This window comes from Callithrix jacchus, chromosome 7 (assembly GCF_049354715.1).
Source record: "Callithrix jacchus isolate 240 chromosome 7, calJac240_pri, whole genome shotgun sequence".
In the NCBI taxonomy this organism is placed as follows: Eukaryota; Metazoa; Chordata; class Mammalia; order Primates; family Cebidae; genus Callithrix; species Callithrix jacchus.
Genome location: NC_133508.1, coordinates 121,766,314 through 121,783,151, shown reverse-complemented (window position 1 = coordinate 121,783,151; position 16,838 = coordinate 121,766,314). Strand labels below are relative to the sequence as shown.

General features: G+C 37.4%; 2 protein-coding genes across 9 annotated transcripts in view; one reads left to right on the top strand and one right to left on the bottom strand.

Moving 5' to 3' along the window:
* Nucleotides 1-16,838, top strand: part of CTBS (chitobiase) — an 87,599-nt gene that overhangs the window by 65,299 nt on the left and 5,462 nt on the right. For 2 of the 4 annotated variants that reach the window (XM_078332328.1, XM_078332326.1), the window contains exons 2-6: nt 1,968-2,106; nt 2,764-2,972; nt 7,073-7,244; nt 11,550-11,647; nt 11,963-12,124. In XM_078332328.1, the coding sequence (XP_078188454.1) occupies nt 1,968-2,106; nt 2,764-2,972; nt 7,073-7,244; nt 11,550-11,647; nt 11,963-12,124 (780 nt within the window). Of the gene's footprint in view, nt 1-1,967; nt 2,107-2,763; nt 2,973-7,072; nt 7,245-11,549; nt 11,648-11,962; nt 12,137-16,838 lie in introns of all 4 variants that reach the window. The other 2 variants (XM_078332327.1, XM_078332325.1) reach the window with 1 other exon arrangement.
* SPATA1 (spermatogenesis associated 1) overlaps nt 3,850-16,838 on the bottom strand; it is a 63,979-nt gene continuing 50,990 nt past the window's right edge. For all 5 annotated transcript variants that reach the window (XM_017974881.4, XM_017974883.4, XM_035252012.3 and 2 more), the window contains one exon: nt 3,850-7,224. The gene's annotated coding sequence lies outside the window, so the exon portion shown is untranslated. The remainder of the gene's footprint in view (nt 7,225-16,838) is intronic.

The window sequence follows — 16,838 nt, the reverse complement described above, 5'->3', positions numbered from 1 at the left end:
GAAGTTATAATTCAGGGCGATTTTTTGCAAGCTGGGGGGGTGTTGCCGGGGGTGGGGGGTCACAAGGTCCAAGGTCCAGTGTCACAAGATTGGCTTATCAGTTAAGGCAGGAACGGTTGAGGCAAGAAAAATGGCAGAGCTAGCCATTCTTTTTTCTTTTCTGGAGATGTACATGTGGGTCATAGGGGTCACCATGGCTTGACAATGGTGCATCTCATGGTGCAGCCAGTTCAAAGCACCTTGCAATTTTCAGTTAGTTCACCCAGCTTTTTTTTTTTTTTAAGGATTTCTATTATATCACAGGCTCTTAGTATTTTTTTAAAATAAATAGAATCTTAATTATCAGAATTAAAATGGAAGGTTTGATAGAAATATGAGTCTGAAAACAGTGGGCCACTTAATTTCACATTCTGAATTTTTATTATTTTAATGGGCACTTGCTTAGCAGAAAAATGAGTTATACTTAGTTAATTCTGAAAAGTTAAAAAAGCGATTGAGAAAATTAAGAAATGCCTGGTTTAACTTTCACATCTACTGTCCTCACTGCCTCTCCCTCATTCATTTCCCTCACAAGGACCCAGTGATCTCTTTTGTAATGCAGATCCCCTGAATTAAAACTCTGATGGATTCCCACTGATCCAAGATAAAATACAAAATCTTCAGTGGTCTAGGAAGTCCTACTTAACCGCTTTATCCAGGTCCACATATTTGCAGGATTTCTGTGCTCTAGCTACACTGACCTTTTTTCAGTTCTATAATCTCAGAATTCTCCTGAGGTATAGAAACCTTTGGGGTTCTCTTCCCTCAGTTGAGAATGCAATCTTTTGTCCATAAGTACATCTTTCCCATCATTCTGCTGGTTTCAGCCCTTCCCTAAAGTGTGTAATACTCAGAAAAGTTTTCCTGCCTCATCTGGCTAGCAGGCCCCCTTAATATGCTGGCATAGCCCCCTGCAACCCCTACAGTCCTTAATACTCGTTGTAATTAAGTAATTAACTCCTTACTGGACCTGGTCTCTTTCATTAATCTGTCTCCTTAGAGCCTAGCAAAGTACTCTCCTTGTACCTTATTGGAAATTCAGCAACTATTTGCTGAATCAATGAATTAATACCTTGGAATAAAATAATGTGAGGCTTCTGTGCTTCTAGAATTAACTGTGGGAAGAAAATAACCAGAGAAACATCAGCTGCCTTAGAATTTGACCTAAGTACTATTTTAACAAGTTAGCTTCACTAAACAAACAACAGTAAATGTAGTATTTATGGCTTCATCTGCAGCAGCCAGAAACTTAGTATTATCAAACTTCTCTCCTTCGATTACTCATTTGATTAGTCCCGAAGTCCTATCAATTTTGCCTCCTTAGGCTCTTCCAGATCTGTTCACTAACTCCATTGCTCCACAATTGTAGTTGAGGTCACCATCATCTCTTACCTGGATTCCTCCTTCAGCTTCTGTATTCTGCCTCCAGTCTTGGTCTATCTTTGATCCATTTCCCACTGCAGCTGAAAATATTTTTGTAAAATGGATACCTCTCCTTTTAAAAATGCCTTTATTCTTTCCCTTTACCTCAAGATAAGTAAGGTAGTAGTACTAACTTCTCAACAGAGCTTATGAGGCCTTTAATAATTTAACCCGTGCCCTACCACTCTCTGGTCCTTCACTGTGTTCTCTCCACAAATTCTAGATGTTGGCCATATTAAATATTTAATTATGCAACCACCACACTGTCTCTGCCTCCAGGCCTTGGCACTTGCCACTATTCCTTCCTGGCCCATACTTCCCCTCTTTCCCAGCCTGGCTAATTACCCCTGCCACCAATTATATTGGGCCCCCTATGTCTTATTTCACTGTTGTACCCTCACTGCCACCATAGTGTTTGGTGCATGGTGGTGTCTGATGAATGCTAGTTTGGATGGTCAGCATAATATTCTTGATTTAAATGATGGTGCTTATCCCTGTTCTGGCAGGTCTTTGTGTTTGATGTTGGACAGAAAACTTGGAAATCTTATGATTGGTCACAGATTACAACTGTGGCAGCATTTGGAAAATACGACTCAGAACTTATGTGCTACGCTCATTCGAAAGGAGCCAGAGTGGTACTTAAAGGTATGTTGTTACCAGATCTGTGTGTCGAGCAATTGAGAAATTTGTCTGTATCACTTGCTATCGTCCCAACTTTCCAAAAAATTCCTTTAATGTTTATCTGTTTTTGTTAAGATACTATAATTGATCTTAGATACTATCTCATTCATTTCAGAAATATAGATCTTTTTAAAAGAATTAAACCACCGTATGGTTTTGAATGAAATGTGACTGCCAAATTAGCATGATGACCTTTACTTAATCATGGTCCACAATTTCTCCTTCTAACTTGAGAACAATTTTTGTGGAGATTTGTGAGTAATGACTTTCTGTTACCTTGGTATATTCTTTCTCCATTTGGAAAACTTCAGTTAGGGGCTTTGTCTTCCAAAATAAGGAAATGTTTTTGCATACATGTTCAAATGATATATGCTTGTTCTACAGGAGATGTATCCTTAAAGGATATAATTGATCCTGGTTTCAGATGACCTTTACTTAATCATGGTCCACAATTTCTCCTTCTAACTTGAGAACAATTTTTGTGGAGATTTGTGAGTAATGACTTTCTGTTACCTTGGTATATTCTTTCTCCATTTGGAAAACTTCAGTTAGGGGCTTTGTCTTCCAAAATAAGGAAATGTTTTTGCATACATGTTCAAATGATATATGCTTGTTCTACAGGAGATGTATCCTTAAAGGATATAATTGATCCTGGTTTCAGAGCATCCTGGATAGCTCAAAAACTTAATTTGGCCAAAATACAACATATGGATGGAATTAATCTAGATATAGAGCAAGAAGTTAATTGTTCATCACCTGAATATGATGCATTAACTGCTTTAGTCGAAGAAACTACAGACTCTTTCCATCGTGAAATTGAGGGATCACAGGTAAAAATTCATTTGTTTTTTCGAAACCTTAAATTTTCCATATCAGAATATACTCATGAGGGTATAACTAATATAATCTTATGCAATGGGAAAGAGTTTCAGCACTTATTTCCTAAAAAATGTCTCTGGAACCTTTGATGTTCTTATTTAAGGAATTTTTATAATTTTTTAAATCGCTTTAAACAAAAATCACTTACTTAAGGAATTTTAAAGCACTGAATCTATTGTTTGTTCATATTAAAATACAACATTGGGATTGCCCCACTACTTGCCTTGTAGCACAATGAGAAGTATTAGGCAATGGGAGAAGAAGAATCAAGGGGTCCCAACCAGCTTTTACCAATGCAGGGCAGAAACAACCCAGGAGTAGAGGTAGTTCTGGGGAAGTATATCACTTGCCCCACAGGACTAGCTACACAGAACTTGTGACAGCTATGACAATAGGCAGTGTGCTTCCCCACTGCCATAATGAATATTAGATCAGAAGGTAACAACACAAGTCATCTTGCCAGACAACAGATGGGTAACAGAGGATAATGTGAACCCAGATCAGTGATCCTCCAACCTGGCCACATATCAGGATAACCATAGGTCTTAAGAAAAAGTAAACGTGTTTATATGTATACATGTCATTTTAAAAAAGTTTCGTTGGTGATTATGGTTAAGAATAGGCTAGACAGTTTTTTGAAGACAGGGACCAGCTCCTTGATATCTAACAGAATGCTTAAAAGTTTATTCCAGTATAGAGCATTATGAGTATTATAAACCAGTGATTTCTAAACCTGTCTCAGAATGATCTGAGAGTGCCTGTTTAAAATATCCTGAGTGTTTTAGTTTGTTCTCACAGTGCTATAAAGAAATACATGAGATTGGGTAATTTATAAAGATAAGAGGTTTAATTGGCTCACAGTTCCGTAGGCTATACAGGAAGCATAATGCTGACATCCGCTTGGCTTCTGAGAGGCCTCAAGAGAACTTACAGTCATGGTGGAAGGCAAAGAGGGAGCAGCACTTCAAACGGCCAGAGAAGGAGCAAGAGAGAGAGTTGGGAGTGCCACACACTTTTAAACAATCAAGATCTTGTGAGAACTCTTACCACAAGAACAGCACCAGAGGGGGAAATCTGCCCCTGTAATCCAGTCACCTCCTACCAGGCCCTACCTCCAACATTGGGAATTACAATTCAACATGAGATTCCGATGGGAACACAGAATCCAAACCATGCCACTGAGATTGACTCAGTAGGTCTGGGATAGAGCTTAGTGAACTGTATTTTTACCAAGTGTTCTAGGTGATTCTGGTAGACTTGGTCATCATGAATTTGAGGTAACAGGTAAAATAATTTGAGAATTTCTGCTAAAATAAGTGATGTGAGGACTAACATTTCTCTGGTTTTATGCAAATATGGAAGATTTGTCAGTATAGAATTCAACTTGTCAGGAGAGTACAATGTAGATTAAGAATAGCAAATACCTGGCATACAGGCCACGCTTCTCACACATTTTGGCCTTAGAAACTTTTCCTTCATTCTCTAGATAGTCATTACTAATAGGTTAGAATTGATGTGTGGAGTATGTGGGAAACAACCTATTTGACAATCCTGATTAAGCTGTAGTGAAAGAGCAGGGAGGAAGAGATTGAGCAAAATCCTTGCAGTAGGAATATCTCTTTTCATGTCTGAGAGGTGAGGAGAACAACTGGGGCTACATGTCACGTTCACGTTAGGTCAATTAGTGAGAGGGACAGTTGCAAAGGTGGGCCAGATTGTGGAAGATCCAGAATGTCACACTGAGGACTGCATTTTATTTTGTGTGTAATGGGTTATGTGTGTAAAATGGTGTTTGGGGAGATTATTCTGTAGGAGAATGTAAAACTAGAAGAGAAAGGAAGATCAGTAAGGACTACTAACTGAACAGTACAGTATCAAGGGATTTAATGGATTTGGATGATGACATAATCCTAAATCAGCAGGTATATAATAAATACATATTAAATTAATTGATGGAAAGGAAGCAGCAGAACAACTGTGAGAGGCCACCCAAAGGGAAATGTGAGGTTAGACTTTTGAGGTAAGGGAAGAAAGAATGAGAAAATGCCCCCACATTTTTAAACTGGTAACCAACAAAAAAAAAAATGAGAATCTAGAGGGGAGAATGAGTTTTGGGGATAAGATGATAACTTTAGTTTACAGAATTGTGGCCATAGAATTAAAGAGCTAGAAATAAATGCCTTGAAGAATTCTTTCTACACCTTCATTTTTATAGGTGGGAAAAATTCAGATGCTCTAAGTGAATTAGCAGTAATATAGACCTAATTATAACAGAGCTGATATTACCACCCAAGTCTTTTGCTTTCTTGTCTAATATATTAATAGTACCTTCTCAAAAATATGAGATTAACTGTGAGAGAAAATCCTGGTGAAAATACTCTTACAAAATGAATTTGAAAATTATCTGCTTAGGTGTAGTTATTTTTCTCTATTATGATAATATTATCTCCCATTTTGTAATAGGAGACAGTGATAAAATAGGATCCAAAGTTAAAAGTTTTACTTCATAACATGTTTTGTTGGAGAACTACTGAGCAAAGCTTGTAACTGTAAAGTGCTAATACTCAGAGAATTATAAAGACAACTTTGAGGAAGTCCTAAAAAGAGTTTTGCTAGAATAAATTGTTCAAAGTATAAAAATGTTTCCTAAAGTATCTCAGTTTAAAAAAAAATCGGTGTTTATTGAATGCCTAATTAAGGGGAAAAAAAACAACCTTTAATAAAATTTTAGAACATTTGTACACATAAAATAAAGCTAATTAATATTTGGTTAAGGCAGTAAACATAAAGAGATACATTCTTATTGAAGGCTGGCTTACTATTCAAAATGAAAGATAAGGCCAGGTGCGGTGGCTCATGCCTATAAGCAGTTTAGGAGGCTGAGGCTGGAAGATCATCTGAGGTTAGATGTTCGAGACCAGCCTGGGCAACATGGCAAAACCCCATTTCTGCTAAAAATACAAAAAAATTAGCTGGGCATGGTGGCACATGCCTGTAATCCCAGGTACTTGGGAGGCTGAGGCAAGAGAATTGCTTGAACCCAGGAGGCAGAGGTTGTAGTGAGCAGAGATCGTACCATTGCACTCCAGCCTGGGCAACGAGAGTGAGACCCTATCTCAAAAAAACAAAGGCCAGGCGTGGTGGCTTATGCCTGTAATCCCAGCACTTTGGGAGGCTGAGGTGGGTGAATCACTTGAGGTCAGGAGTTTGGGACGAGCCTGACCCACATGGTAAAATCCTGTCTCTACTAAAAATACAAAAATTAGCCAGGTGTTTGGCATGCGCCTGTAGTCCCAGCTACTTGGGAAGTTGAGGCGGAAGAATTGCTTGAACCTGGGAGGCGGAGGTTGCGGTTAGCAGAGACTGTGCCACCGAGCTCCAGGCTGGTAAGACTCTGTCTCAAAAAAAAAAAAACCCCACAAAAATGAAAGATAATACATTACTCAACACTTCTTTGAATATTTCCATAAAATAATATTTAAATGATTTGTTCAACATTTTTAGTTGATTAATCTATACCCGTGGGCCATGACACTACTATTGTCTAACTGTAATAATGGCCAAACCTACCATATAAGGTGATTGTGAATCAGGGACCGAAACTCGCAACCCAGTCAAGTTGTGCCAACAGGTGACACATTTAACCTGCACTATATTTTTAAAACTTTTGTATTTGAATTCATTTGGTGTGCCTTTACTCTCTAGTTGCTCAGGGGCATTACCATACCCTGTTGTCATTATACCTACTTCTTTTAATCAGCTGAAGTACCAGCCTAGCGTTTGAAGACATTTTTAGTTTGAAGGCCATCTTCTATATAGTATCCTGCTCCTGGTCATTGTATGTCCAAATATATGTCTCAGTCAGTCAAGTGTAAGCAAAAAAATATTTCTTAGAATGGTTCAAGTTCTGTGTGTGTCAAACCCCACATTCATATACTGTAAACAGTTCTTCCTTGTGTAGTATAAGGTAAGAAAATACATAATCTTAAAAATCTGACATAGTATGCATATTCGATCATGTTATATAAAATAGTAAAATTTTTTTCCACAGGTAACTTTTGATGTTGCTTGGTCTCCAAAGAACATAGACAGAAGATGCTATAATTATACTGGAATTGCAGATGCTTGTGACTTCCTCTTCGTGATGTCTTATGATGAACAAAGTCAGATCTGGTCAGAATGTATTGCAGCAGCCAATGCTCCCTATAATCAGACATTGACTGGTAAGACTCTAAACATGATCATTTATTAAAAATATTAGTAATATTCTAGAAATTAAAATATTATGATGTTTTTAATATTTCTAAGTTATTTGTACGCCTTTTTCAATTGTAAAGCTTGCTTCAAATATTTAAAAATCACTTAATTGAAAGCTTTAAAGTTTACAAAAAGTTGTTACATTTTGATTTTCATTTAATTTTTCCAACAATCTTGTGGGATAGGTATATTTATTATTAACCTTCTATAGACAAGAGAAAAAGAACCTCACATGATTGCATAACTATTAAGTATTACATAGTTGGGGCTCAATCAGGTATTCTCATTTCAGGTCCAACATTCTTGTCATAAAATCACATGCTTATCTAGAATTTGACAGGATATTTTTGTCAAAATAACCAGTGTTAAATAATAGCAAAGATAGTTATGGTTGGGTACCTTCATTGCATGATTAATAGGATAGGCATTAACTTCTTTTAGTATCTGTGATAAATTAAAAATTACATTCATATTAAAATTTGAGTACTTTTGACCTGTCATTCATATGATGTAGTCTTTGCATTATCCTCTTCAAAGTCTGATTTGTATCCCATCAGTCAAATTGCTTGCTCTTTTATGATTTTTTTTTTTTCATTTTTTTTTGGGGGGGGGAGGAAGGCAGGAAGGAAGGGAAGAAGGACGGTAGAGAGGAAGGAAGGGATGAAGGAAGGAAGGAAGGGAGGAAGCAGGGAGGGAGGGAGGGAGGGAAGGGAAGAAAGGAAATCAAGCAATGAAAGAGACATTGCCGACCTGGATCTAGAGGTTTACAAGTTGATTTTTTTTTTTTTTTTTTGAGAGAAGGAAAGAAAAAAAAAATAAGGAGAGGAAGAAAGAGGAAGAGAAAGAGGGAGAGTAAATGGAAATATTGCTTTATTTTGAAAAAAATTGGGTATTAATAATGGCCAATCAATGTTTTATTTAAACTAATGGGTAGGTGTGATGTGGTATTGACAAGAATGTATATTTTGTGTATTTGAAGTGGAGAGCTCTATAGATATTTATTAAGTTTACTTGTTCTGGATCTGAGTTCGAGTCCTTGATATCCTTATTAATTTTCTGTCTCATTGAATCTAAGTCTCCTATCTGGGTGTTAGGATCGTTAGCTCTTGTTGTTGCATTGATCCTTTTACCACTATATCTTTGTTGCTTTAAAATCTATTTTATCCGATACAAGAATTGCAACTCCTGCTTTTTATTTATTTATTATTTATTTTTGCTCTCCATTTGGTTGGTAAATCTTTCTCCATCCCTTTGTTTTGAGTCTTTGTGTATCCTTGCATGTGAAACAGGTCTGGATGTAACATGCCGTTGGGTTTTGACTGTGTCTTTTGATTGGGAATTTAGTCAATTTAAATTTAGGGTTACTGCCATTTGATGTTGACTGGCTGTTTTATCCATTTGTTGGTGTAAATTCTTCTTTATGTTGGTGCTCTTTACTTTTTGGTGTATCTAATACTGGTTGTTTCTTTCTGTGTGTAATGCTTCTTTCAGAAGCTCTTGTAAAGCAGGCCTGGTGGTAATAAAATCTCTGAGTTCTTGCTTGTTCATAAAAGATTTTATTTTTCCTTCAGTTGTGAAGCTTAGTTTGGCTGGATATGAAATTCTGGGCTGAAGGTTCTGTTCTTTGAGGATGTTGAATATTGGCCCCCACTCTCTTCTGGCCTGTAGAGTTTCTGCCGAGAGATATGCGGTAAGTCTGATAGGCTTGCCTTTGTGGATTATCCGACCTTTCTCTCTGGCTGCCCTTAGTATCCTCTCCTTCGTTTCAACCCTGGTGAATCTAACGATTATGTGCCTTGGGGTTGGTCTTCTTGAGGAATATCTTTGTGGTGTTCTCTGTATTACCTGGGGTTGAATGTTGACCTGCTTTGCTAGTTTAGGAAAATTTTCCTGAATAATATCCTGAAGGGTATTTTCCAGCTTGGATTCATTCTCTCCGTCGCATTCAGGTACACCTATCAAACGTAAATTTGGTCTTTTCACATAGTCCCACATTTCTTGGAGACTTTGCTCATTCCTTTTTATCCTTTTTTCTCTAATCTTTTCTTCACGTTTTATTTCATTAAGTTGGACTTTGACCTCTGATATCCCTTCTTCTGCTTGAACAATTCGAGTGTTTAAACCTGTGCATACTTCTCGGAGTTCCTGTATTGTATTCTTCAGTTCCATTAATTCACTCATACTCCTCTCTAAGTTGTCTATTCTCAATAGGATTTCATCAAACCTTTTTTCAAAGTTCCTAGTTTCTTTACGTTGGGCTACAACATGTTCTTTTAACTCACCGAAGTTTGTTATTATCCATTCCTTGAAGAGTGATTCTGTCATCAGGAGGCGCTCGTTCTCCATCAAGCCTTGTTCCATTGTTGATGTGGAACTGTGATCATCTTTAGAGGGAGAGGCGTTCTGACTTTGAGTATTCTCAGCTTTTTTACGCTGGTTTCTTCCCGTCATTGTAAATTTATCCTCCTCTCGTCTTTGAAATTACCAACTTTCAGATTAGGTCTCTTGAGTGGACGTCCAGGTTGTTAGTTCCCAGGGCCAGAGCAGCGGCGTTAAAACTGATGGTGCTTTTCTGCCCAGGATTCTCCTGTCGGGCTTCCTTCTTGTTTCCGTAGTAGGCGACTCTGCCTTCCCGGGGCTCCAAACCTCGGTCAGAAGGGGAAGCGGTCCCGTTTACTCTGCTCCGAGAGCTGCCGCGCCGAGGTGCCGGCGGAACTGCTGCGCCGACCACGAGAGTCGCGCTGGCGACCCGTGTGTTTCCACCACTGGGGGATCTTCTGCTCCGTGAGCGACCAGACTTCGTCTGAAAGTGTGGCGTCCTCTAGTTCTCCGCGCCTTCCCTGAGAGCTGCAATCCCGGGATGTTAGCGATCGGCCATCTTGGATCGTTCTCTCCCTTTTATGATTTTTTATTTTTATTTTTTAAAGCAGGGTCCCACTCCATCGCCCAGGCTGGAGTACAGCGGCACGATCATGGCTCACTGCAGCCTCAACCTACTGAGCTCAGCCTTAGCCTCCTGAGTAGCTAGGACTATGGGTATGTGCTACCATGCCCAGCTGATGTTTTCTTGTTTTTTTAGTCTTGCTTTGTTGCCCAGGCTGGACTGCAGTGGCACTATGATGGCCCACTGCAACGTCAACCTCCTGGGCTAAAGTGATCCTCCCACCCAGCCCCCTGAGTAGTTGGGTCTACAGGCATGCACCACCATGCCTGGCTAATCTAAAAAAGATTTTTTTTTTAAATAGATGGGGTCTTACTGTGTTGCCCAGACTGGCCTTAAGTGACCCTCCCAACCTCAGCCTCCCAAAGTGCTTCAATTACAGGCATAAGCCATTGTGCCTAGCCACATATCTATTTAAAGTTGAAAAATAACTTACTCTACTAAAATTTCAAAGTAATTATTAATTCAGGGTTTCCAAACTGTGTTTCAGGAAAGACATAATTGTGTTCTATTAATATAAGGTTCAAGCCTTGGGAGGCTGAAGTGGGAAGATCACATGAGGCCCCTCAGAAGTTCAAGCCAGCCTGAGCAACAGTGATACTTTGTATAATCAATCAATCAATCAGTCAATCAAACTAAATAAACCAATATGTTTGGGAACTAATGCATACCCCACCCCATTTTTGGTTACTTAATAGTACACAATAACATTACAGGCTCTGAAAAGTAATAAAGTTATTTATCTCAACGTTCCAGAAAATCCAGTGAATATATCTTGGTGGAAAAACATGTTTTGCAGCACTGGGCAAGAAAAGGACTGATGGTTTCAGGGTTTATTTTTCTCTTTGTTTATAGATGACACATTTCTTATCCCCAGCTATCATTCATATTTACAGAATATTTGTAAAACATGGAACACTGGTACTTTCTAAGGAACTCTGAGACCATCACTGCTAGAGTTAAGATTTGTAAAACTTTTGAAACTTTAGAATCTAGAATATCAAATATATCATGCTTTGACAATCAATAGATACAATTAATGTGCCTTCCTGAAATGTGTCCTTCTTTCTAGAATTAGATTTGTGAATATTTTGTTTCAATATGATCTTAACTGTTTTGAATGTTTTATCTTATTCTAAGAGAAATGGTTTAGAAAGCAATATACAGAATTTATGGTTCTTAAAAGATGTTTTATAACATCATATTAAACACTATTAGTATTTTATATTAATGTACTTATTTTTGCAAACAGATTATGAATTGTTGCATAGCTTGTATGAACACATTGTCATGTGAAGAGAAATATGCTTTTTCTCCCCTGCTTGACTAGGCTATAATGACTACATCAAGATGGGCATTAATCCTAAGAAACTTGTAATGGGTGTTCCCTGGTATGGTTACGATTATACTTGCCTGAATCTGTCTGAGGTAAGAACAGGTCATTTGTTACATAATTTTTATTCTCTATTATATTTTTTTAGAGTCTGTTTTGTTTTCATTAGACATATATAAACTTTCGAATTTCTGAAATATAGTTTGAAATAAAAAGTATTTATTTTTACTTAATTCCATGAAAGCTTATGATTATCATACACTTTCATTTAATAATGAAACTTATTTTAACCTTTATATAGTCAGTTTATTTATGGTATATGTTTTATTTCTAAATAATTTTTATGCTTTTGATTGACCTTTAAGAATTGCTAATTGATAATCTATAACATAGCACTTTTGCATTTCTAGGATCATGTTTGTACCATTGCAAAAGTCCCTTTCCGGGGAGCTCCTTGTAGTGATGCTGCAGGACGGCAGGTGCCCTACAAAATGATCATGAAGCAAATAAATAGTTCTATTTCTGGAAACCAATGGGATCAAGATCAGCAGGCTCCTTATTATAACTATAAAGTAAGATCTTTCGTAAGTTATGAGCATTTATTCTGTTACTTTTCAAAATTGTTTATTTTCATAATCAGATGTTTGTATCAAGAATGTCTATCAGTTTTCCTTTAGTGCATAACATGTAGACTGCTGTTTACATGAGAAACTTGTCTTTGACTCTGTAATCAGAAACTGTAATTCCCTGGTGAGCAATTGGGAGTTTTACTAATAGTGAATCTACTCTGTTTGGGCCACTTGTCATTTTAGATGATGTCATAAAAATGTGCATATCACAAACAAGATTTCTTTAATAGTTGACAATTATGTTAGGTTGACTATTGATTTTGGAAGGGTTTTGGGCCAAAATAGGTTACCATCTCTGAAAGTCTCCATTTTAAAGTTGCCTACAGATTCTGATGAGACTCTTACATAGGGAGGAATGAGGCTGAGAACAGAAGAGGTATCATAATCGGCTTTACAAAGGAAAAACTGTATCATTTTCAATTTATTTTATAAATTATAAGCAATATCAAAAATTACAAAAATATTACATAAAGGAAACATGAAGAAATACACTAAATGATTAGCAATTCTGTCAAGTAGTGTTTAATAACTAGGAGTTGCTATATCAAAGTGGCAAAGAAAACTTACAGTTTTCATAATTTACCTTTAGCATTATAAAGGTTCTTCCACAGCTCAAAAACCTAAGTACGAATCCTCTTTGAATGTATTTCAGATTGTTACTTTAAAAAGGAGTACTAAAATGATTTAATTTCAGCAAAGATTTATATTCTTGACTAATGGTCTGGTACCCATTTATAAAAAAATGACTGCAAACACTACATGTAATAAATTATAATTGACATACACGTGTATGCCTGTATATCAACTAAACAGAGAGCTTTAGTGTAGTGCTTTCTAAACTTTAGAACTGAAAGTATATGCCTATTAGTAAAACTAGAGTGTTGTAATCTTGTCTTTCCTAAACAATATTTATATTACTCTGTTCTGGGAACTGGTAATATAACACACACTGATGCAAGTGTGTGCAAAATACACACATGTGTGCCACAGCCAAATATATTTAGAAAAACACTATGTACTGTGTGCCCATCTTGGAGATTTATAGCAATCATTATATTAATGGATTTGAGGAGTGCTGTAATACATAAAGCAGTTTAATGTTTGACATAGAATCTTGTTTCACAGCATTCTTAGAAACATGCAGAGGAACTGTTTCACGGATATAGTTTGTTAAAGCTATGGTAACCAATTACATATACAGACATACCTTAGAAATACTGCAGGGTCAGTTCTAGACCACCACAATAAAGTAAACATAGCAAAAAAGCAAGCAATATGCATTTTTTGTTTCCCCATGCATATAAAAGTTATGTTTACACTATGCTGTGGTCTGTTAAGTGTGCAATAGCAGTATGTCTAAAAAATGCTTTAAAGCATTTTTTAAACTTTAATTTAAAAATGCTTTATTGCTAAAAATGGTAACAATCATCTGAGCCTTTAGCAAGTTATAATCTGTTTGCAGGAAGAGGGTCTTGCCTTGACATTGATGGCTGATGACTAATCAGGGTGATGGTTGCTGAAGGTTGAGGTGGCCATGGCAATTTTGTCTCTAAAAAAAAAAAAAAAGGAGTCTTGCTCTGTCACCCAGGCTGGAGTGTAATGGCGTGATCTCAGCTCCTGGGTTCAAGCAATTCTCCTGCCCCAGCCTCCTAAGTAGCTGGGACTACAGGCTGACACTGCCACACCAGGCTAATACTTTTTTTGTATTTTAGTAGAGACGGGGTTTCACCGTGTTTCCCAGGCTGGTCTTGAACTCCTGAGCTCAGGCAATCTACCAGCCTTGGCCTCCCAAAGTGCTACGATTACAGCCGTGAGCCACTGCGCCCGGCCTGGCAATTTCTTAAAACAAGACAACAGTGAAGTTTGCCACATCATTTGACTCTTCCTTTCACAAAAGATTTCTCTGTAGAAAGTGATGCTATTTGACTTGCATTTTACTCACAGTAGAAGAATTTCTTTCAAAATTGGAGTCAATCCTATCAAACCCTGCTGCTGCTTTATCAAGTTTATGGAATATGCTAAATCCTTTGCTGTTATTTGAACAGTGTTCACAACATTTTACCAGGAATAGATTCCATTCTCAAGAAACCACTTTCTTGGCATATTTATCAGAATTAGATCCTCATCCGTTCAAATTTTATCATGAGATTGTAGCAATTTAGTCACATCTTTGGGATTCACCTACAATTCTAATTCTCTTGCTATTTCCACTACCTCTGCAGTTACTTCCTTCACTGAAGCCTTGAACTCCTCAAAGTTATCCATGAGAGTTATAACCCACTTCTTCCAAACTCCTGTTAATGTTGATATTTTGACCTCCTCCCATGCAGAAATCATGAATGTTCTCAATGGCATCTAGAATGGTAAAGCCTTTCCAGAAGGTTTTCAATTTACTTTGGCCAGATCCATGAGAAGAGTCACTGTCTTTGGCAGCTACTGCCTTACAAAATGTATTTCTTAATTAGTAAGAGTTGAAAGTTGAAATTACTCCTTGTTCCATGTGCTGCAGAATGGATGTTGTGTTAGCAGGCATGAAAATAACATTCATTGTGTATTCTCCATCAGAGCTCTTGGGTGACCAAGTGCATTGTCAATGAGCAGTAATATTTTGAAAGAAATCTTTGTTTTTTTCTGAGCAGTAGGTCTCAACAGTGGGCTTAAGATATTCAGTAAACAGATGTGCTATGAGTGAAGCTTTGTTATTTCATTTGTAGATCATAGACAGAGTCAATTTAGCATAATTCTTAAGTGCCCTAGGATTTTTGGAATGGTAATTAAGCATTGGCTTCAACTTAACTACCCGCATTAGTCCCTAACAAGAGAATCAACCTGTACTTTGAGCTTTTTTTTTTTTTTTTTTTGAGATGGAGTTTTGCTCTTGTTACCCAGGCTGGAGTGCAATGGCGCGATCTCGGCTCACCGCAACCTCTGTCTCCTGGGTTCAGGCAATTCTCCTGCCTCAGCCTCCTGGTACTTTGAGCTTTAAAGCCAGTATTGACTTCTCTCTAGCTAGAAAAGTCTTAAATGGCATCATCTTCTTCCAATACAAGGCTATTTTGTGTACACTGAAATTCTGTTTAGGGTAGCTACCTTTATCAAATATCTCCTGGATAATCTGCTGCAGTTCATACATTAGCACTTGCTGCTTCACCTTGCAATGTAACCTTATGCTGTGGAGATGGCTTCATTTCTTAAGCTTCAGGAGTCAGCCTCTGCTAGCTTCCAACTTACTTCTGCTTTCTCAGCCCTCTTAACCTTCAGAGAATTCAAGAGAGTTATGACCTTGCTCTAGGTTAGGCTTTGGCTTAAGGGAATGTTATAGCGGCTTTGATCTATCCAGACCACTAAAACTTTTTCCATATCAGCAATAAGGCCATTTCATTTTCTTAATATTTGTGTGTTCATTGGAGTAGCACTTGTAATTTCCTTCAATAACTGTTCATTGGCATCCACAACTGTTAACTATTTGGCACAAGAGGCCTCCTACCTTTTCGTCTGCCTGGGCTTTTGACTTGCCTTCTTTACCAAACTTAATCATTTCTAGCTTTTGATTTAAAGTGAGAGACAAAGTGACACTTCTTTTTACTTGAACATTTCTGAAGAAGAAATACTTTTTTTTTTTTTGAGACATAGTCTTGCTCTGTTGTCCAGGCTAGACAAACTCCACTCCCAGATTCAGGTGATTTTCCTGCCTCAGCCTCCCGAGTAGCTGGGATTTCAGGCGTGAGCCACTAGGCCCAGCTAATTTTTGTATTTTTAGTAGAGATGGGTTTCCCCAGTTGGCCAGGCTGGTCTCAAATTCCTGACCTCAAGTGATACGCCTTCCTTGGCCTCCCAAAGGCCTGGAATTACAGGCATGGGCCACCTCACCCAGCCAACACATTGTGAAGGTCTTAGAATACAGGAAACATTTTGGTGAGCATTGAAGGCCACTTAATGGCACTTTAGAAAACAATCTAGTTATAACCGTTTCCTTCCTCTTTTTTATTCATTGCAAAATTCTATAGCAACATGAATCAAGTTTGTTTTGTTGGAAGAAAATCACTCTTTTGAGCTGTTTCAGCAACAGCAACTCATCTTGGACTCAATATTCTGGACGGCAAAATGTGCCTTAACCATGCATAAATCAGTCTTACATGTGTTTAGTTTTTGCCCTTTGATCCTTCACAATTTTGAGACATTTGAATTTCTTAATATCAAAAAGGCTCAAAGTACTAGCTAGAATGATGGCAAAATTCAAAGGTGTATGTCTTTGGGTTTGCCCCTGAATCTTCAACAATCTGTCATATGTAAGTACAACTTCTACAAGTTGGCTTTTAATAATGAATCACAACTATTACTAGAGTATGCATGGCTTTGTCTTGTTCTAAAAATATTAAAGAATGGAATATAAGATATAGACTGAGATATGCTTAATTACAATGAATCTATTATATTTATTTAAATGTGCCACAGTGTATTCATTTACCAGGTGACTTATTTTCTTACAAAGTGGTCATCTTAAGAGACTGTTCTAATTCCAGGAGTGCTGCCATAAATATTGCTAGCATCAATTCAGAAATACCTTTAAGGAGTTTCCTAGATGTGTATAAAAATAAGTAAATTATTTTTAGTTACAGGTACATTATTTTTAGTTGCAGGTCTATTTTTTTATCTC